General features: G+C 57.7%; 1 protein-coding gene across 3 annotated transcripts in view; it reads right to left on the reverse strand.

The window, feature by feature from the left end:
• Positions 1 to 3,306: 3,306 nt before the first annotated feature.
• DDX31 (DEAD-box helicase 31) overlaps positions 3,307 to 20,845 on the reverse strand; it is a 70,461-nt gene continuing 52,922 nt past the window's right edge. For 2 of the 3 annotated variants that reach the window (XR_014829968.1, XM_003122262.6), the window contains exons 19-20: positions 19,191 to 19,359; positions 3,307 to 5,282 (exon numbers count right to left, since the gene is read on the reverse strand). Coding sequence is in view for 1 of the 3 variants with exons in the window: in XM_003122262.6 (XP_003122310.4) it covers positions 5,108 to 5,282; positions 19,191 to 19,359 (344 nt within the window). In the remaining 2 variants the exon portion in view is untranslated. Of the gene's footprint in view, positions 5,283 to 19,190; positions 19,360 to 20,352; positions 20,510 to 20,845 lie in introns of those variants that run through there. The other variant, XR_014829960.1, reaches the window with a different exon arrangement.

Consider the following 20,845-nt stretch of genomic DNA (forward strand, 5'->3'; position numbering starts at 1 on the left):
CCGCCTCGGGGAGGGCGCGGGGTTTCAATGCCCGTTCCCGGGGGCCCCCTGTCCGGCCCTCCCTGGCGTCCAACCCCGTGTCCTCAGAGGGGCCAAATGCCAAGTTTTCCGAGGCCCAGACCCCCGGACTGAGTCTCCCTAACCCTCCCGGGCCTCCTCTTTCCCGGCCACTCCATCGGGGAGCCCCCTCCTGCCGGATGTACATACCGCCCCTCCCCCCGCGCGCCCCCTCCCCGCTCCCGGGAGCAGGTGGGACGACCCCCGTGCCGCACCCTTCCACCGCCCTCCACGTGCAGCTGTACCCCGAGCCCTCTCCCCACACCCCGGACACGTGGAGGGGGAAACGAGCGTGGAGCCTCCCCCGTCCCCCCCACCCCACCCCTCAGCGCCAGGGCCGGCGGCAGAGCTGTACATACCGTGTGCAAAGTGTATATGAAGTTATTTATTCGTGACCCATGAGCCCGTGACTGTGTCCGTGAATCAGTGAGTTTGTGGCCCGTGCCCACCCCCCCTCCCAGGTGGGGCAGGAAGGGGCCAGGGGACTTGCCCACCCACCTCGACCCCCAGCCTCCACATCCAGCCTCCGGCCGGGGGTCGGTCAGACCCCTCCGGGTTCTCTTTCTTTTTTAAATGTCGAAATAAACTTCTTACAAATGACCAGGCGCCTGTCCGCGCTGCGTCCGTCGGTCCGCGCTCAGCCACCTCCTTAAGATTCCCCTTCCCCTTCTGGGACTCGGGCTCTTTCCACCCTCGAGAAGGAGCTATTTCTGTCTCCCTCCCTCTCTGCCCTGTGCTGCGGTGGCGGGCAGGCGTCTCCCCTGCCCGGCCTCAGTCTTCCCCGCTCTACAGTGAGGCGAGCGCGCTGCTCCTCGCCTCCGCCTGCCTCTCCATCTGCTTGCTCGCCGCTCGCAGTCGGTCCCGGGGGCCAGGGTGGGTGGGGGTCAGCGCCCGGCTCGCTCGGCTGCGGGCCGGGCTGCGGTGCCCTCGCTGAGCCGGCTCATCTGGCCGCAACAAGGGCGCCGGCAGCTGGTGACCGGCCCGCCGGGCCTGGGGCCGACAGATGGGCTCCGAGGCTACTCCCCCCCGTCGGCCCCCGCCGCCCCGCGCCCCGGCCGCTCGCGGTCGCCGAGGCAGCTCCCCCCCCCCCCCCCCCCCCCCCCCCCGGCACCGGGTAGGACCCCACGAGCCTTCGCTGGGAAACTTCCCCGCATCGGGTAACCCCCAATTCCTGCACCTTCTCACTTCCCCATTTATCCCAGGAGTGTGTTGGGGACGAGGCCCCGGAGGGGAGCCAGCGTGGATCCCAGGCCCCAGCCTGCGGCTCCAGGGTCTCAGGGGAGGGGTTTAAGTTTTCAGCCAGACTCCAGATCTCCAGTTCACGTTCAAAGGGCCAAGGTCACCTCCTGCGGCCGTCCCTCTCCAGGGAAGTGGGCTCAGGTGCACCCCTGCCACACACCACCTGCAGCTCGGACTCCCAGGACACACCCAGGGCTGGGACATTTGGGAGCGGGGTCCAGTTTCTGAGGCAGGATTGTTCTGCCAGGTGGAGGAGGGGGTCCCCCCAAGTGGACCCGGCTACTGTTACCTCCCGCCCCCCACCGCCCTCACCCCACGGCTTTTCTTTCCAGGGATGGTGAGGGTATTATTCTAATTTTGCAAAATGCACAGCAGCTAATTAAGTCAAGGAGCCCCTCGGCTTTCAAGTTCTTTTGCATGTGAATGGGGGTTGGTAAATCCCCTGCTCTGGCTGTGGTGGGGGGTGACGGGGACTGTCCCCATCTCAGGGTTAATGAAGTGGGAAAGAAGTCTCTCATAGCCTCCTGCAAACAAAACCCCCCATGCAACAAACCCTGCCCAAATCCTACATGGATTGACTTAAACCCAGGGGATAAGTGCTTTAAATTAATCTCATTGAATAAGAATGAGACCAAACAAAACTCTTTAAAATCATATTAAAAATCTATCAAAGGACAACTTGCACTGGTGTGCTTTTCATTTTGTGTGAGTGAAGGAGCTAGGCTGGAGCAACCACCCTTACATTTACACAGTGGCAGTGTAAATCACAGACACATTCTCAACTATGTAATTGTCCTTGTACCTCAGAGGCGATTTCATATCTTACATTAATGAAGAACAAGGCTTCCCTACAAGTTTATAATTACAATATTTAAAATCGTCCTGCACTTCCCATCTGTAATAATAACTTTACAACCTTTGCAGCGAGGTGGGCTTCGGCTTTCATCCGTTTAGAAGGCTAAACTGGTTTCTCGGTTCCCAACCCCGGGGGCTGAGTGAGCTCTCATTTAAAATAGGGGGGAAGAAAAAAAGACTGTGAGACCCCCAAGCGGGCAGAACAATAGGAGACACCCAGAAGGCGGCGTCTCCTCTGCTCCTCCACTGACCCAGCCCACCCCTTATAAACCGAGACTCCACGGGGGTAGGGGGGCAACAAAGTTGAAAAGTTTAGATTCCCGGGCCAGCCTCATCGCAGGGCTGCTGGCCATTTTTGAGAAGATGATTTTAAGGGTGCCCTCGAAGGCTCACAGGCTTCGCTCTGCACTTCCCCGCTGGTGGAGCAGATTAAGAGATAAGGCCTAACGGTCATGCAGGCAATTTAACAAGATGGGTGGCGCACCCTTTGCGAGCGGGGCACCTTCGCCAGTGGGAAAAAAAGCCTTAAATTTGCCTCCTGGAAGGGTTGGTTGGATTCTAATGGCTTCCACCGACTTTCCGCTGAGGGGCTCAGGCGCTAAGTAGCAAGAGCACAAGCAGTTTGGAAACACCTGCCTTAAGGGGCTCCCCTCTTCCCTAAAACTTGCCTCCCTTCACCACGGGGGTTGGGAATCAAAGGAATCTGTGGGGCTTTGTCAAAATGTCCTCTGCTGAGATGCTGGTTGGCTCCGTTTCTCCAAGAGCAGAAAATGCCGTTTGCACCGCATTAGCGCTGCCTTAATCACCACCGAGGGCTCTTCGCCCTTCAGTGCGTGAGAACGGCGGCCCTCGGAAGAGGGGCAGGCGCTCAGGGTTGCAAACATCTGGGATTCCCAAAAAGCATTTTGCAAGCCCATGAGGAAAAACAAAACACACACACAAAAGCTTTGGGCTGCAACATCCCATGAAATGTCTAAATTCCCTGTCACTTTAAATATGGGAATCAGGCTTAGGACACAGAGAAGGGGTGAGTTTGGGAAATTAGGAAAAGAGGCACGATTAGAAATACACACGAAATTAGAATATGTACCGTGGAATTAGGCTAAAGCTTTGCCTAATTGATGCCTGAAATGTATAATCTGTCAAGAGCCACAATAAAGACAGAAAGAGATTTATTTTAAGGTTATTTAAATTTAGATAATATTAACCCTAAATCTGCTAAATCCATGTTTCGTTATTAACTGGGGGCAGGTAATATATTGATTCTAGTTAGAAACAGGCCCACACAGCATCGATGGCAAGAAACCCTCACCTAAGAGTTAGCAAATCGAGTGTAAGTTTCAATCTCAGAATTACAGTCACTTATATGCTTTGCAAGGTTCTGGCACTTCTCCCCCCAGGAATGCAGAACTCTGAGGATTCAGCCTTTAGTGGAATGAGTACTATTGGGGGGGGAGGAGGGTTTCCTTTTGATCATCTGAGATCACTGGCATTAATCCTGTTTTTCACACAGCTGGGTTTTGTTTATCAAGTTTGATCCCTCCTTTTCTCATCCAAATCATGGGGACCATTACACATCGAAAGAAAAGGAAGGGGGTGGATCTGCCCGAAGTCAGTGTGACTTGTGCTGCAGGTTTATTTATTACTCCGGTTACAGATTTCACCAACTGTTCCTATGTGACAGCCACCGCTGTGAGGTCACATTTGCCCTCCTGCAGAGGCTCAGGGCTTGTGAGGCTCAGCAGGAGTCCTTTCCGATGTGATGTCTGCTCAAGTTCACCTCGCCTCTGAGGGATGAAGGCAAGGACTCCGACCCCCACTCCCCACGTCTCCGTCGAGAGCCCACCTTGTAGCTCTCACCACCCTCCCCTGACACTTTAGTCCACGTGGATCTGGAGCATCTGCTCAAGCGCGGCCTCGGGACACCTGTGCCCGAAGCAGCGGGGGGTGGGGGTGGGGTGTACTGAGAACAGGAGGAAAGGTGCAGAGATGAGAATGCCGCTGGGGGCACAGAGAGGTGCCCAGGCCTTCCCACCCCCTCCTTTGGCCCCTCTGGAGTTACCCGTGTTCGAGTCTTACATTTATTGGGAAATCAATACGCCCCGGGGGGGCCTCTTTCAAACCTCCCACAAAACACAGTGGGGGAGGGAGGGGCAGCCGGGGCCCCAGCCACAATACAGACCCCGGACCTTCCCTGAAGACAAGAGGGGACTGGATGGGAGAAAAAGCTCGGGACACCGGTGCCTTTTGACTTCAAAGGCAAATAATAAAAAAGGCAGCAGTAAATCACGCCGTCCTGAGAGAGCCTTTTCCCTGGACAGGAAGGCGCGAGTGCTGCGTGTGCATGCGACGTGGAGTGCAGAGCAGCCTGCATGCAGACCCTGGGGCTGGTTTCTGAGCCACACCAAGCCCTGCTTCCGGCCTTTTGAGTAAAGCACTGGTGGATCATGAGAAGGCCGGGGACGGGTTCTCCTCCTCCCTCACAAAGTGGATTTGTACGTTCAATTCGTTTTTAAAATCCTCTTCCACAAAACTCATGCCGGCATATGCCTGGAGAGGGCAGGTTAAAGGAAACGGTTCAACGTCTTCAGAAGAGCGTCAACAGGGCAGGAGCGAATCCCTTTCGGCTGATGGGCGAGGTTTTTGACATGGGTTGCAGGGCACCGTGTGACGACAACGGGCGAAGACAGGCGTGGGCGGTGACGGGATCAATAGCGCCCGTCCACCAGGCGGGTCAGCCGGCTGCTCTGTCCCCTGCCGGCCCCCGCCCTGCTGAGTCCCCCCGGGCCGCGGCTGGCTCCTGTCCTGGGGGCCCGGGGAGCAGGGAAGGCGGCTGTCCGTTCACTCGAGGGTCCTCTCGCCGAGAACAGCATCCGCTCGGAGGCCGGTCCTGTGCCGGCAGAGTTTAAAAATACTTTTGGGGAGTCTCACGGTCCCTCAGGGGGGCCTTCGGGGTTTACTTTTGTCCCACGGCCAAGGCTGGGCGCTGGGCGCAGGCGGCGCTGCGGGGCCCCGCGCGTTTGTTTGGCCTTTTGACCTTGGCGCCGCTGGCCCCCATCCCGCTGGAGTATTCGGAACGCAGGAGTTCAGCAAGCCGGTGTTTGCTCTGGGTCTTCCTGCGAGGGTCAGGCCTGAAGAACAGTAATGGCAGAGGGGAAAAGGAAACTTTATTACTGCTTTTTTTCTTTCCCATTTGGAAAGGGGCTGATGGCAGCTGGCTCCGAGACTGTGGAGCTGACATTTTTGCATTAACAAAAGTACGATCCCTTCAATAGCGCTTGTTTTGATATTCTATGCGCCAGAAGATTAGATACGGCGCTGACAGATTTTCATAACGGTGGCAAAATATCATGGCATTTTTAAAAGTGAGGCTTTGTTCTGTGTTGTTTTCATGGAAAAAAAAGAACGAAACACACTCATGCTCGGATGGCAAATGAGGTGTATGATGCAGCAGTTTTGCCAGAGGTTGGGGGAGAAGCCGCCCTGTGACTCGGCCACGCTCAGCAGCTCCTGGGACCCCCCCCCACGCCCGCTGCCCCCGCCCCGTGCAGTTCAAAGCAGGGCTCCTCCTGGGGCCCTGGCAGCCGAACGGGGAGGGCTGGAGTGCCAGCCCCAGACACCTCTTCACTGACTGGAGACTCCTGGAAATTATTTCTGACCTCAAAAAACCCAAACCCAGGTGTGCTTGGGTGGACGGGTGAGCATCCGCACGGGGACAGATCACAGCCCCGGGCCTGAGCGGGAAGCTCCCCCACCCCAGCCCCGCCCCAACCCACACGGAAAACGCCAAGGGCCGAAAAAAATCAATGTCAGATGGTGAATCCTAGTAACTGTTTTCAAAAGACAGCAGCCTTATCGTTTATTTGATCAGAAGATCAGAGGGGGAAATTTGTAGAAGCTCAATCGTACACAGGAAAAAAAAGATTATGAAAATTGAAGAGTAAAATAGTATTTCTTGAGACAGGATTTTAGCCAAAACAACAGGGTCGTTACCACTGAACCCATCCTGCTATACTGGCAATTCCCTCAGCACCGACAAGGCAGCGTCCTGGGTTCTTACGAAAGGCTTAATATTTACAGCATTTTCTTTGCTGTAAAGAATCAGAGGATGATTAGACTAAAATAAACATAACAACTTCCTTCAAGGCAGGAATTAAAAAGAGGGCCACAGAGTTCTTGCACAGTGGTTAACGAATCCGACTAGGAACCATGAGGTTGCGGGTTCGATCCCTGGCCTTGCTCAGTGGGTTAAGGATCTAGCACTGCCGTGAGCTGTGGTGCAGGTTGTAGACATGGCTTGGATCTAGCGTTGCTGTGGCTCTGGCGTAGGCCGGTGGCGGCGGTGGCAGCAGCAGCTACAGCTCAATTAGACCCCTGGCCTGGGAACCTCCATATGCTGTGGATGCGGCCCTATAAAGACAAAAAGACAAAAATAAAATAAAAATAAAAACAGGACCAATACAGGGCCATCCCACTGATGAGCAAAGGGGCACCATCCTAGGTAGGTTAGGGCAACCACACCTCCGCCTCGCTGCAGACGGCAGGGTGAAAGCCAGAGTGGGACCAAGTCCACACCTGTCACTAGCGGGTCCTACCAAGAAAACAGGGAGAAACGCAAAGCCAGCCTGTGCTGGGAAAAAAGGGCTTGAGGGGGTAGCAGGACCCAGGATCTAAGGGCCGGGCATTTGCAATGACAAGCGCATATTTGGGGCAGAGACAGGACTTAGGTTAGAAATGTATAGAGAAGCCCTTCTGGCCTCTACATGAGCGCCGGTATCTTCACGCAGTGAGGGCGGCGTCATTACCTCTCCCTTTTGCAGACAAGGAAAGCAGCACAGTAACCACCCCAAGCCCACCGGGATCCGCACAGCGGAAGCCCGACTCAAAAGCAGGGCCAGTGGACTCTCCCCACCAGGCTGCCCAGCCCGAACGGAACTATCAGGTGGGGCAGGAAGGTGCACAGGATCACGGGTGACAAAAGTCCACGCTGTGACATGGGAGGAGTCCTCTGCGGTCTCATGGGAAAGGCTCAGTGGGAGAAGGAGGGCAGAGGCCAGAGGCCGGAGCACTGGTCGCTCAGCACTGCCAAGGGGTGCCTCAGGCTTCCTCATCTGCGAAATGGGGGCTTTGTAAAACCTGAACAGAATAGACATACAGACTGCCGGCTGGCGGCTCGCGTGCAGACTGCAGACAATCACAGTTAAAAATGAGGCAGCCCAAGTCCAGAGACGCCAAGTGACTGCGCCAGGCCACACAGGAGCCAGGGCTGACTCTGGGGCCTTGAGAGCCAGGCGGGGCTCTGGGGACGGCATCCCCCTTTCGTCCTGAGCACGACTCTCACTCCCCGGCCCCTGCCTGCATGGACAGTGAGCCCTTGGGAGGCCCGAGCCGCACAGCTCACGTGCGCTTGGGGAGCGACGACGGGAGACAGGCCTGCTGGTGAACCGACTCAACTCGTTCCAAACGGAAGGCTGCCAGTTCTAGGGCTTGTAGCTTATTTTTAGTCGGGTTACATGACAGACAGAGTGAAAAGGTTCTGACAGGGAGGAATGCGTTCCCTCCCCCCTTGTTTGAAGCCAGGGACTCACAATGCGTATAATTTTAAATGTAACAACCTGAGTTTCAAAATATGCACAATTTCCATCCCAATATCTTCCCCAGCATACGTGATGGCTCCTGCCACGGCTCACGCGAAATAAATCGCCAGCATCTTCTCTGGGTGATTGATGTAGTAATTGCCGACAGAGCAGGCAGGCACAGGCTGCGGAAGCGGCCCACGCCCAGCCAGAGGCACTCGGCAGCGCGCCTGTGCTCAGACTGCTGCGCCACCAGACACGGCACAGAAGACCACACAGGGCGTGCGACCCGGGGCTGTGTGTACACACGCAAACACGCACACACCCCTCTGGGTCTGAGGCTGTGGAAGGTAAGCTCCAGTGGGGGCGCCACTGAACAGGAATGTTTACCAAGGGCCCTCGCACCGGGTGGAGGGTGCTGCTAGACGGCGGGGCTTAGACGCGGCCCTGCCTGCCTCCAGGTGAGGGTCCCGAATTTCCTAGCGAGTGGTGATTTTCTTCCAAGCCATGTACGTCCGACCTGGGACCCAAACGCAAACTCTGAGTGGTGGTCCAGAGAGCAAGCAGGGGCTCCGGCTTTCCGGACCCAGGCTCCCTCCTTGGCAGGAAGGCCCTCGGGGTCAACCCTGCAGGGGTTTCCCCTCTGTCCACAGGCACCGGCGGGCCCACCTTGCCCTTGGTCAGCTCACCGCCCGCCTCTCCTTTGTTCTCAGGCCCAGTGGCGGAAAGGCAAAGTACAGATGGGAAGATGAAACGATCTAAACCCAAGCCCGTGACGGGCGCATGTGGGCCCGACTCCCTCTCCTGCCAAGCTGCGGTTCTCCCAGAAACGTGCCAGCTTTCTCGCCCTCCGTGCCCTCCAAATACCCAAACCCCTCTCACACGGGCGCCCTGAGCATCCAGGAGCAATCCTGTAGTTACCAGGCAACAGATCAGTTTATCTAACCACAGGGAACTCCCTTGCAGTGAAGGCTGAATGACCCCCCCTCGGTTACCAGGCTGGATTACCCAGCAGGACAGGCAGATGCCACTTTCCCTGCCAATAAGGTGAAACCACAGCCTAATTAGAAAATCGATGTGCCTGCGAGGGCGACCACTGGGGGAGGGCGAGCTCCGGACCTTCTCCCAACTTCACCGGGAAATTCACAGATGACCACCTCGGCCTAGATAAAAAGCCCTTCTACCTCGGGCTTCTGTTAATGCCATTCTTCTCCAGGACAGACTTTTAAATCTTATCACAAGATAAAATGCATGCTTTTATGTGTTGCCAACATCTTCTGTTATGTTTCATGGCTTCAGGTCATGCTTCGAAAAGTCTTCCTCATCCCAGCGTTTAAAAAATCACTCAAGGAGTTCCCGTGGTGGCGCAGTGGTCAACGAATCCGACTAGGAACCATGAGGTTGCGGGTTCGGTCCCTGGCCTCGCTCAGTGGGTTAAGGATCTGATGTTGCCATGAGCTGTGGTGTAGGTCGCAGACGCGGCTCAGATCCCGCGTTGCTGTGGCTCTGGCGTAGGCCAGCGGCTGCAGCTCCAATTCGACCCCTAGCCTGGGAACCTCCATATGCTGCGGGTGTGGCTGTGAAAAAGCAAAAAAAAATAAAAAATAAATAAAAAATTAAAAGCGACCACTGCAGGCGTCAGTGTCGACCCCAAGTTCCCGCCCTCTGGCCTCGGCCTCGCGAATGAAGAACAGGTGCAGCGCCTGAGGGTTTCGGTGGCTCTCAAATGACAGCAAGAGAAACCAACAAGTCCAGGGGGATTTGACAAGCAGCCCCTCTGGTGCCACAAAGGAGTTTAGGTGGAGAAGCCGCCGGCGGGGGATGAAAACGGCCTACTGAAGGGAGCGCACCATCAGTGCTTCCCGGTCCTGCAAGGACCGGAAGAGCGGCAGGAGCTCTTACCCTCTGGATTCTCTTTGGGCAGCTGGATGCTAGGGGGCCGACCACTGCCGGGATGTCTGCTCTGTGATTTCTTAGGATGCAACCGACTGCGGCTTTCATCAAACTACCAGGGCCCCAGAAGGCGCTCCGCCCAGAGGAGCCCCGCTGTGGCAGGTGATACGATTACAGTGAAATTCCTCCGAGCGGCTCTGAGGACGCGGAGTCAGAGAAAAGGGGGCCTCTGCCTCATAGTTAAGACCAGACCCAGCGAAGAGCCCCAGGCAGCTGGCTGCCAGGCTGGGCAGGTCGCAGGCCATCAGGAAGTAGATGCCAGGACCAATGTGCTGCCGGGAAAGGCGCCCGCAGTGGACGGGGGGACGAGGGCAACGTCCAGAGCCGGCCCACGTCTGACCGTGAGCTGCTGAGTCAGGACCCCAGAGGCGGTGGAGCTTTGGGATTATCTCGTCCACATGCCGGAAACCTCGAGGCACGTCCCGAGGGGACTCAGGCGTGGACAGCACTGGCGGCGGCAGCGCTGGGGACGAGTGCAGGACCGGTCTCGGATGGCCCTCACCTAGCTGACGACCCTGCAGGGTCCAGAGCTTCCTGCGAAGCTTGGTTTCCGCACAGGTCAGAAAGGGCCTCAGTGGGGACGGGGCAAGCCCGCGGGTAAGAGCAGCCAGAGCGGGTTGTGGTGCTTTATCAAATCTTACTCTGTGAAGACGCCAAGGTGGAGAAACACATCACGGACATGGGAACGATTAAGTGTTTTTAGAGCTGGTGCGACTACATCCTACAAACACCGACTGAGATGGACACCTGGGGACAGGATTACGGCACCGCCCTCCGAGCCTGTCCTGCCTGACCCTGCGACCCACGACCTGGACAGCATCACGAGGCACATTCATCACAACCACAGGTGACAAGAGCCTGCAGGGACGGCTAACACGCCGGACGCCAGAATACCCACAACACCCCAACAGGCCAAAAGGACGGGCCTCAGCCAAAAGGTGACACTGAACTGGGGCCCGTGCAGGGCCTTGCTCTCGGGTCAGAGAAGGTGGGTGGTTTGGATCTGCATATGTGCAAAGAGGCAGCGATGCAGGTGCTGAGTCTCCCCCTGAGCCACAGGCTGACCTGACGCTGAGGGCGGGAGCAGCTGCTCTGTAGACCATGCACCTGATGCTGAGGGTGGGAGCGGTCGCTGGGTAGACCACGCTCCTGGAGTCAGGAGACCTGGGTGCGAATCCCAGTCCCACCTCGCGAAGAGGGACAGCTCCCGATGCAGGGAGGGGCAGAGGAAGAAACCCGCGGCTCTGACAAGGGCCCGGCCCGTGCCGAGCACCATGTGTGATCCCTGCTGTCACATTAGTGGTGCTGACAGATGGGACCGCCCTCCTGTGCTGGCCGGTCTCCACTGGACGTTTGGGTGGTTGTACAAACCAGATTTTGAGTCAAAGCGCAACAGCAGAGCGCCGACTGTGAAGGCCCTCCTTAAACGCTGACTTTTTTTTTTTTTGCTTTTTAGGGCCACACTCGCGGCATATGGAGGTTCCCGGGCTAGGGGGCCAATCGGAGCTACAGCTGCCAGCCTACACCACAGCCACAGCCAACGTGGGATCTGAGCCGTGTCTGCAACCTACACCACAGCCCACGGCAATGCTGGATTCCCCACCCCACTGTGCGGGGCCAGGGGTCGAACCCGTGTTCTCGTGGATCCTAGTCAGATTCCTAACTGCTGGGCCACGTCGGGAACTCCCAACACTGACCATCACTAAGAGCACGGACCGGGGAAAGGCAGTGAGATGAGGGCAGTCTCAGATACCCGTTGTCATGGGGACCCGGGCCCGCTTTGATCAGGAACAGCACCCCGCGTTGTTATGCTGGTAAATCACACACATCCAGCATTTGAGTCTTGGAGACCAAGGTAGAAAATGGGCGTGGTCAACTTGGCTCCTTTTAGGAGCTCTGACAGCAAACAGGGTCCACTCTGGAGGCGGTGAGCGCCCACTGCTGGGAGCAGGGCATTTACAGATGGTTCGGCACAAGGGTCAGGCAGGCGGGAGCACTCAGAAGAGTCCACACAGCCTGCAGGTTTTAATTTACGGACGCAGAGAAGTGGGCAGTGTCAGAGGAGAGGGCATTTCCTGGACACCCCCTCTTACCACACCCGGGCGGCCCCTCTCCCCTGCCACTGAGTGCCGGGGTTGGGCCCCGCTGGGACGGCCCGACTCCAAGCCCAGGCTTCTTCCACTGCACCCTGTGCCTCTAGACTTGGAAAGAAATGAGAGAAAAATCCAGAGACGATCTTGCCCCATTGTCTCTCAAAGATCTTTCGAGAAGACTGCTCCACAAGCAGAAAGCATCCTCAGCCCACGCCAGGCTTTGCTATTCCGACGGCTTCAAATCAAAATCTCCCACACATGCATCCAAATCTCTCCTGCTTTAGGTCTAATTCCTCAGTTACGCAAAGAATTATCTGTTCACAGAAAAAAACGCTCTTGAGAGAATTCCTCTACTTGGTACTTAGCCCAATACAACCCTGATTCGAGAAACCAGAAGCTTCCAAAGGAGGCAGACACGCGCCTGACCGGGAACAGGGCTCCAGGCCCTCAGACTCGGCACCACGTCGTGACTGGGCAGGTCTGATTTGTCCCCAGTCACCTCAGACCCAGTGGGGGCCACAGGAACAGGTGAGGTCTCGATGAGACGAAGCGCGTGGGCGCGGCACCGCCAAGGGCACACGTACGCCCTCGAGAGATTCGCTGCTGCCACCAAAGGGCGTAAACAGGGGGGTTTCCCCACGGCCACTGTCACTGCCACGGCTCGGGTCTGATCCCTGGCCCAGGAGTGTGTGCATGCGGGTGCAGCCACAAAGGAAAAACCAAAACAACAAACGGACAGGCCAAGTCTCACGCCATCACTCCGGCTGCCGGTTCTCAAACTGCGTCCCTCTTTCAGACTATTAAGTAGTTAAGACATTGCTCTGTGTTGCAGAGTGAGGCCACGACATCAGGACCAGAACGGAGATAACCTGAAGTCAGCTGTATGGAGAGGCTGTCGTGTCACAAAAGTGGAGCACGAGCTGGGGCTGGGGATGTGCACGCGCGCACGCACACTCACCAACCCCTCCCCAGGGGCCCAGGAAACGCGGGCACAGGTTAGAGGAGGAGGGGGGCCGGCCCCACGGCAGGAGACGCTGGGAGAGGACACCAAACTGGGCTCAGCAAGGCGAGAGGCTGGAGCAGGGACAGGGACCCCGGGGCTGGGTCTTCTCCTGTGGCACGCAGCCTCATCTGGCACCTGCCACCTTGCCAGCCTGGCCGCATCTTCCAATTCCGGCGTTTGGAAGGCTCCAACAGCCAGTGCGCCGTCCGGGTGTCCTCCCGGGAGAGGCTGGCCGGCTTCCTGTTCTTTGTTGTCAGCACTGCCTGCCTGCCTGCAAAAGCGCCCTGTGCTTCCCGCCGTCTGCAGGTGACCCAGGTGTGGAGAAAGGGCAGGGTCACTGCGAAATCCCTCTAATCACCTCATTAGCTGGGTGGGGATGAAGGTGTGCGTCCACGAGGAGGCAGAGAGCTGGAAATTGCAGTGTTGGGTGGAAAAAACCGTGGTAGAAGCAAGGGCCAGATGTAAATAGCTGTGTGTGCACAGCTGCTGAGCAGCGGAGCCCTGTCACCAAGCAGAGGGCAGGGAGCGATCTGGAGTCACAGCGGGGGCGCTGGGAGCGGGAGGGCAAGCCCTCCGTGGTGCCCGTGCCCGAGGCACACAACGGTGCGGTGGGAGCAGGGCAAGGCGCGGCAGGGCCAACGATCAGCAAGGACCTCATTCGACGCACAGGCCCCGAGGGACTGCTCTGCGCCGCCTGACCTCCACCCCGAAGAGACCCAGCCACCATCCACGGCTCTCTTCCTGCCCCTCGTCCCGATCTGGACACGTCTCACACATGTGTCCCAAAGAGGCAATTCAGGGCTTCGAGGTCACCCATCTCCACGCCCTTGACAGACAGGGCAGGAGAACTCGCTCTCATCTGCAGTCTGCGCAGCTCTCTGAGGCTCCATGTTGAGTTCCTCTCTCTCAATCCTAACTCGCCTGGAAGCCATAGGCACACGTGGTCCTCCTGTGTGCAGGCCGCCGGTCACCTGCCCCGAGGACCACACCCTCTCAGGCTCCGAGGGCCTGGGCTGGTCTCACGTCCGAGGTTGGGTTCGGGTTCCTGATCACCTCCGCCTCACTCTCCAGGTCCCCTGAGTTAAGGCCTGGGCACTGGCATTTTTATTAACTTTCTCGGCTGCCTCCACGAGCAGATCCTGCTCCCCGGCTCACAGGACACACACCTGGCCTGACACTACAGCAGGCAGGTCAGAGGAGACTTCGTGCAGAAGCAACAGAGGCCCAAACATGAGGAGGAGCAGGGAGAGGCCCAGGCCCACAGCACGCCGGCCCAGGCCCAAGGAAGCGAGGGTGCCGGATGAGTAACGAGATGCCACTGCAAGGCTGGAAGCAGAAGGGCACGGCAGGTGGGGCTGTGGGGGCTCTGGTCGGCGGGCCGCCGCGTGGTCACAGGGGACTCAGGAGCAGACTATTCTGGAAATGCGGTGGAGGGCTTCATGAGGACGGGTCGGGAAGCTAAAGGAGGGGGCCGGGGAGAGGAGGCCAGGGGATCAGGAAGCTGCTCCAAGATGGGGTGCAAAGAGAAACCCCCGTGACTCCAGGGGGGCTCTGTCCAGCCTCTGAGCTCACGTTTGGCCAATCTGTCTCTTTACAGAACGATGAGTGGCTCCACGAAATCGAGAGAATTTCAGTGGGCAAGATTCCAGGTTTGCCTTCAGCTAATTAAGTGATATTAGGAAGGCTGTAAATGCCACATAAAAACTGGCAGGCGAGCTGCTCCTAATGATGAGAATATTGCTTTGCGGGGAGAGGCAGTTGCAGCGTCTTACCGCTCGTCTTGGAGGGACCAGCGGCGTGTTTCCAAGGTGGTCCTGACAGGACAAGTTCAAGGTGCTAAAAGGTTGAGTTTCTGTTCCAGGGGCACTGCTAAGTATGATGAAGGCGTGGGGGTGGGGACCAGCGCCACTGTCCCGGTCACCGTATCAGCAAGCACCCCGAGCTCTCGTCCAGACACCGTGTCGACGCCACGTGCCCATCCCCTGGTGTCCTAGGAAACATGGTGGGGCTCGTGCCCTCCCCGGGGGCGGGGGGCTGACCCCCAGAGGGGCCGAGGCCCCTGTCCATGGACAAGCAACCGACTCCAGACACCTGTGTAAAACCCAGACGCTCAGTCACGGCCCACGAGGCCCACGGCCAGCGCTTAAAAGAGAGGTGGAGGCAGGGGACGGCTGATGGGGACGGCACTTCTCCAACCCGAGTGTACCCGACATGGCAACTCTCAGAAGCCATGTAACGATGACGGGACAAAGCAGAGCGACAATCTCAGCGGGACAGAGCAAAGGCCTTCGAAGACGAAAAACGCCCCGACGCGAAGGTCTATAGCACCTCTAACTTGGACTTGAGAGAGAAAGCTTTTCACAGACGAGGGCGCTCTGGCTAGAATGACCTCCCTAGGGACGCCCCCTTCTAGGGAACGCACAAAGGACCAGAGCTGAAGGACAGGCTCCGTGGTGCTGGCTGTGGTGGCAGGGACGTGGGGCCAGGCCCCAGGGGACCAGCCCACGGCCCGCCCAGTCCCGATCCCAGCCTGCGGAGTCCTGACCGAGCACACCCGGATCCCGCAGGTACGAAGGTGTGAGGGATCCCTGATGTTAGACTGTTTACCTGTTTGACAAAATCAGAACTACCAGGTAACACGTGGCTGGGCTGGTTTGAGAAAACTGCCGCGGAGATGCCTCCGCGTACCAAGGGCACGAGAAAGACGGGGTGGAGGCAGGGCAGGGCAGGACCAGCCTTCGGCAGCTCCAGACTAAACTGGGGGAAAGCAGCGCTTTTTACAGTTGCATCACGGGGTTTGGGGTGGGGGGGCTTACAACACAGACTCGCTCTTCCACGCTGTCGTGAGGACACCCTGACCTGAAGGTCCTCTGGTTGCCATCGTCCAGAGGGTGTCACACTGAGGCTGGAATCGTGGCACCCACACTGTGAGGGCCCACTGGCCCGGCCAGGATCCAGGCAGGTGTGTGAGGACAGACGGACAGACGCTTCCGGAGCAGAGAGCACTGGGTCTCAGCGCCTCCCGGGAAGGTGGAGATTCTGGCAGGTATGCTACCCTTGCCTCTCAGGAACTGCTGAATCCACACAGCTTCCGAATAAGAACCGCATTTCAAGGGAGGAAAATGCTGTGTGTTCGTGGCGGATGCTGCTAAGGGGCCACTCAGTGTTTTACCAACAGCCGCGACGCCCCGTGTACAGGGATGTGTGGGTGTCTGGGGTGGGGGCCGTCTGCCAGGTCTCTGGGCCCGGGTCAGAAGCCTTCCTGTGACTGTGGCTGTGCTTCTGTGCGCAGACGGAAGACGTCTCCTGCTCCCTTTCAGGACCGAGGACCCAAAACGGAGACGGAGACCTGCTGACTAAGACCTCCTTCGGGGACAGTAACTCTTTTCTTTGTGTGAAAAGTGGTCCAGGAGAGGAATAAAGGCACAGAGAGGTGAAAGACGCCCTTTGCCACTGCATGGCAATGCCCGCGTCTCCGAGCCCCTGACCTGTCCTGGCCCCAGACGCTAACGCCCGGGGGGACTCCGAGCCGGGGGGACGGGGGGCCAGACGGGACTCTGACAGGCGGCTGAATCGGGTCTGCCGAGAGCAGAGGTTTGCACGAGCACAATCATCCCAGGCAGGAAACACCGTAAAATGGAATATGCAGACGAACCTGGAGAATTTAGTGCTATTATTTTATCCACCATACAGAGCCTAAGGAAACCCATTCTCTTTCTTGACAGATGGGTTTCAGAGGCGACGCCTCAGCTCAGAACAATCGCTGGGGCACAGCAGAGCTCCCCACACTTGTGCGGGGTTTAATGGACTTTTCTTTCCAGGCGTCAAAAAGCAGCAACTGGCATCGGCTCGAGCCCCAACTGAGGTGCGGAAAATCTGTCGAGCCTCTCTGCCCACGCCCCGTCCGCAGCGATACGGTCCATGTGCCTGTTGGCTGCCAAGTCGCGCTTCCTCCAGGACTGACAAGCTCCCCCCTGCCCCCGGAAGAAAAGGTGCCCACCGTATCCGAGTGCCCGCCTGCACGAGCCAGGCAGGGGTGGGGCGGGAGGATGCAGGGAGAAATGCCTTCAAAGGAAGGGCATAACTACGGGAAAAGGAGCTGCAACAGAGCGGTGACAAGGCAAGAACAGAGAGCGGCCTTGTCGCGGGCGGAGTAATCCGGTGACACACTGCTGTCACTCACTGCCCGGCTCCCTGCCGCGCCAGCCAGACATCAAAGGCTGCCCCATGCCATCTTACATGCTCTTTATCGGCTAATCAGCCCATTCTTCCCTAAATAAAGCCCTGTTAAATCCCCCGCTCACAGGGCTACAGTCGTCCTGGTGCCCATCTGCCAGCGAGGGTCAGCTGAAACGGGAGGCGCGGCTCGCTCTCTCCCTGGCGGCTCCTCAAGGTAAGGACGACGCTGGCTCCGAGGCCCTCCCAGCGCCTCCCCGCTGCTTTCCCGACCGGGTGAGGGCCGGGACACCCCGTCTCAAGAGCTGCCCTGGATTGACACCTGCTGATGAAACCCCCAGTCCGAGAGGGAGACGGTCTGCTGAGAATGAAACCCCAGGGTCACCTTTCTCGGCGGGAAGAGGATAAACGAGATAGGTGTTTCTCACCAGGAATCACCCGGTGGTTCGATTCCGTGCTCCTTCAAGAGTCAGCGTTTTAGAGACGGTGACAGGATGGCCAGGTTTCGGGCTGACCAGGAGGTTTTGGCGTACCCTCGAAACCCGTTACTGTGCTCCCCCAAACCCACAGGCCGGAACCCACGTCCGGGGCGGGGCCGAGGCTTCTCCCTCTAGGAGGGGGGTCCCTGGCCACAGCCCTGCCCAGGACCGGTAGTGGTGGTGGCAGGCAAAGCTCTGCACCTCCTACCTGCCTGCAGGCAACCAGAGCCGGAGGTGTCTCAGGCTCCTCCAGGCATCGGAGAGCAGCGTGTGCAGAGATGCCTGTCTCAGAATTACTGAAGCCCTGCCTGGAACAAGGGGAATTAATATTAAGAAAAAAAAAGCTAAGCATCTTAAATATTCCAAAATGGGCATGAGGCAACACCTTAGCCATTATAAAGAGCCAAGTGAGGGCCCTGGCAGAGCCGGCTGGCTGCTCTGGATCATCCCCAGCTGGTCCCTAGCTCTGGTCCTAAGGGGTGTCACCCGGACAGCCCTCTGCGGCTGGGAAAGCGCTGCCACATGACCACCTAATTCTGACGCTTGAGAAGCAGCTAAAAACACAGACTTCCTTCTCCCTTTTGCAGCTGAGGGAGGGGAGGCTCTGAGAAATTAAGCAACGACATGGTCCGAGGCCCCCAGGCTCCTAGCAGACTGGCCCTGGAACCGAAGGCAAGTTCCCTGACGCCAAGACCAACGGGCACCTCAGGCCACCTGGCGGGCCTTCTCCCTGCCACCTCACACCCGAGAGACTGGGCCCCCACAAGGCCGATGATGTAATCAGCCCTTCTCGGGGACCGAGCCTGGCAGACCCAGCGTGGCACTGCCTACAGGTGCTCAGCGGCAGGGCCCGCAGAGATCAGCACCTGTAATTAATACGCAAAAAGAAGGCTAAGCAATGAGACAACTGCCCAGCTCCTTCGAGGGTGCTCCGGGCCCTCCCGCCTCCACATCGTGGACACAATAACGGCAATCCGTCCTCAGCCGCCGTTAAAGCAGCTCCTGGTTTCCAATACTCTAATCCCAGCAAGCGGCTGGGTCTGGCATGAAAACAACACCTTGACCTTGGAGAGAAAGAAGACCCCTGCCAACTTGATCTCGTTGAGGGAAATCACCGTGGGACCTCCTGGAACTGGCAGCCCTGCTCCGTGTGGCTGCCCATGCCAGGACCCTGGGCACTTCCTCGCATGCCCTCGTTTGGGGGGGGGGCAGGGAGGAAAGCCCACGGTGCCGGCCTCCGCGAGCGCTCAGCACCCGCAGCGCCAAGCCAGCCCCCAGCCCCTCAGGGCGCCGGCCCCCCACCCCCGAGGACCAGCCTCTGGGAGGGCAGCCAGCTGCCCCAGCAGCTCCATGGACACCCCACAGACCTTTCCAAATGCCCGAGGCTTTGCAGGACGGACCACAGCCCATCTGAAGGTCCGACCGTGGCCAGCCTCTGACTTACTCTACCAGTGGGCAGTGGAAACAGCTGGGCACATCTATCTCGCTGCTCCAAGAACCCCCATGACTCGGGGCCCAACAGGAGACGCCACTGAACTTCTGCAGGTGCCCTGAGGGCATTCCGATTAGGTCTTTTTCCTGTTGTTCCAAGCACTTACCATACTGAGACAAGGGCAGGGACGGGAGATAATTTACCAGAAAACAGAGTTTGAGGAGCTTCCCCAGCACAGAGTAGCCCACCGCACCGTCTCACTGCTGCCAATCTCAGCAGAGCTCACGGCGCCCACCTGACCCCTGGCCCCACGTCCGCTCCTCTTACCTTCTCAGGTGTGCCTTCTTCTTCTTTAGAGCCGAGGCGCTGAGGTTTTTAGGGGCGTCTCTTAGTCCAAAGCTCTTAGCCACGTGCCCGAGGTGGAGCGATCGCACGTGGAAGATATGCTTCAGCTCGCGGGGGTAGGTGGCGTAGGCGCGGACGAAGGACTGCAGGGCTGAAAGACAGGGGCGGGGGTGGGGTGGTCGACACGGGGTCTCGGCTGCTCGGCCCGACAGCTGTCCTGCCGGGACAACGAAGGCCACACAACCAGGACAGAACCACACGCACAAATGGCCTGAATCTGCACTCATCAACTTTTTCCTAAAAACCCATCAATCCATCAATGTACCTATCAGCCACAATTCACGAGCCCCATGTCCCCACTGCACTTGGAAAAACCGAAATAATTCTACTGTGCAGCTTGTGGTTACAGCCAGAAGGCAGGGGGCCCTGCTTTCTCCCTCGCTACCGTCTTGGGGCCTGGTATGGGACCTGGCACACATCAGGCCTTTGACCAATGTTTGCTCTACAAATGAACAAATGAGAGAACGAGTGAAGAAACGAAGGCAGGATCGATGCATGTCGTTTTCTCGTGAAAAATGAAACCATTAGAAGTTGATGTTGGGAAAACGTTTTCCTAATTTTAATGTTTTTTGAAGAGGTGATACGTGCCGATGTTACAAGATCCAAGCCTTTCTCATGACTGTCCTTGTGTTTGTTATTTCTGTCTGTTATCATTACTATAAACGCTGCCTCCGCCAGGAGCCCCACCCCCAGCGCCCCATCCAGAGAAATCAGTGACACCAGCGATTGCTCGTGGGGTTTTCAAACCAAATTCATTCTAAAGCACCGATTGACTGATACGGTGTTTCTCACCCAAAGAATGAGTAAAAAAAGAAAATGAGAACAGATTTTTTTTTTTTGTTTAAGTTTTTGGGGCCACACCTGTGGCATATAAAGGTTCCCAGGCTAGGGGTCCAATCGGAGCTGCAGCTGCTGGTCTACGCCAGAGCCACAGCAACCTGGGATCCGAGCCGTGTCTGTGGCCTACACCCCAGCTCATGGCAATGTTGGATCCTTAACCCACTGATCGAGGTCAGGGGTCAAAGCCGAATCCTCACGGATGCTAGCTGGATTCTGAGCCACAACAGGAACTCCAAGCACAGAATTTTTAAAAGGAGAGAGAAAAGGATTAGGTTTCTAGAATACATAGCCCATGAGACCGTTCATTCGCTGCAGACTGGCAGCAGTTCAGAGATGATTTTCCGTGAGGTTCTTCCAGGCCACCGTGAAAGTTTCAGCCCGATTTTAAAGAAAGAGGCCCCCTGCTCTAGAGGCAGCACTGGCCGGAGAGCAGCCAGAGCCGGTTCGCAGGGGGCCGCTGCTCTGGCCACACCCTCATTCGGGGCTCCCTGGAGGACCCACCTCTCTAGACCTGGCTCTCCTCGAGTGTCCTAGAGTAACAGTGCCAGTCAAGCGTCTGCCCTCCTCACTCCGACAGGGCAGGAGGGGACTTCGGGCCGTCCCCGTCCCCGCCCCCCTACCTCCCACTCTGCCAGCCAAGCCGGAGCCCAGCCCTGCGCCATCTGAGGGAAGCAGGCACTAAATACTAGCCTCTCTCGCCCTCGCCTGTTGAGCCACTGGACTGGCAAGTTTGCCCA

This window comes from Sus scrofa, chromosome 1, assembly GCF_054392235.1.
Source record: "Sus scrofa isolate SSC_HxYL_T2T_F1_AM1 chromosome 1, Sscrofa_HxYL_maternal_Yorkshire_Landrace_v2.0, whole genome shotgun sequence".
Classification (NCBI taxonomy): Eukaryota; Metazoa; Chordata; class Mammalia; order Artiodactyla; family Suidae; genus Sus; species Sus scrofa.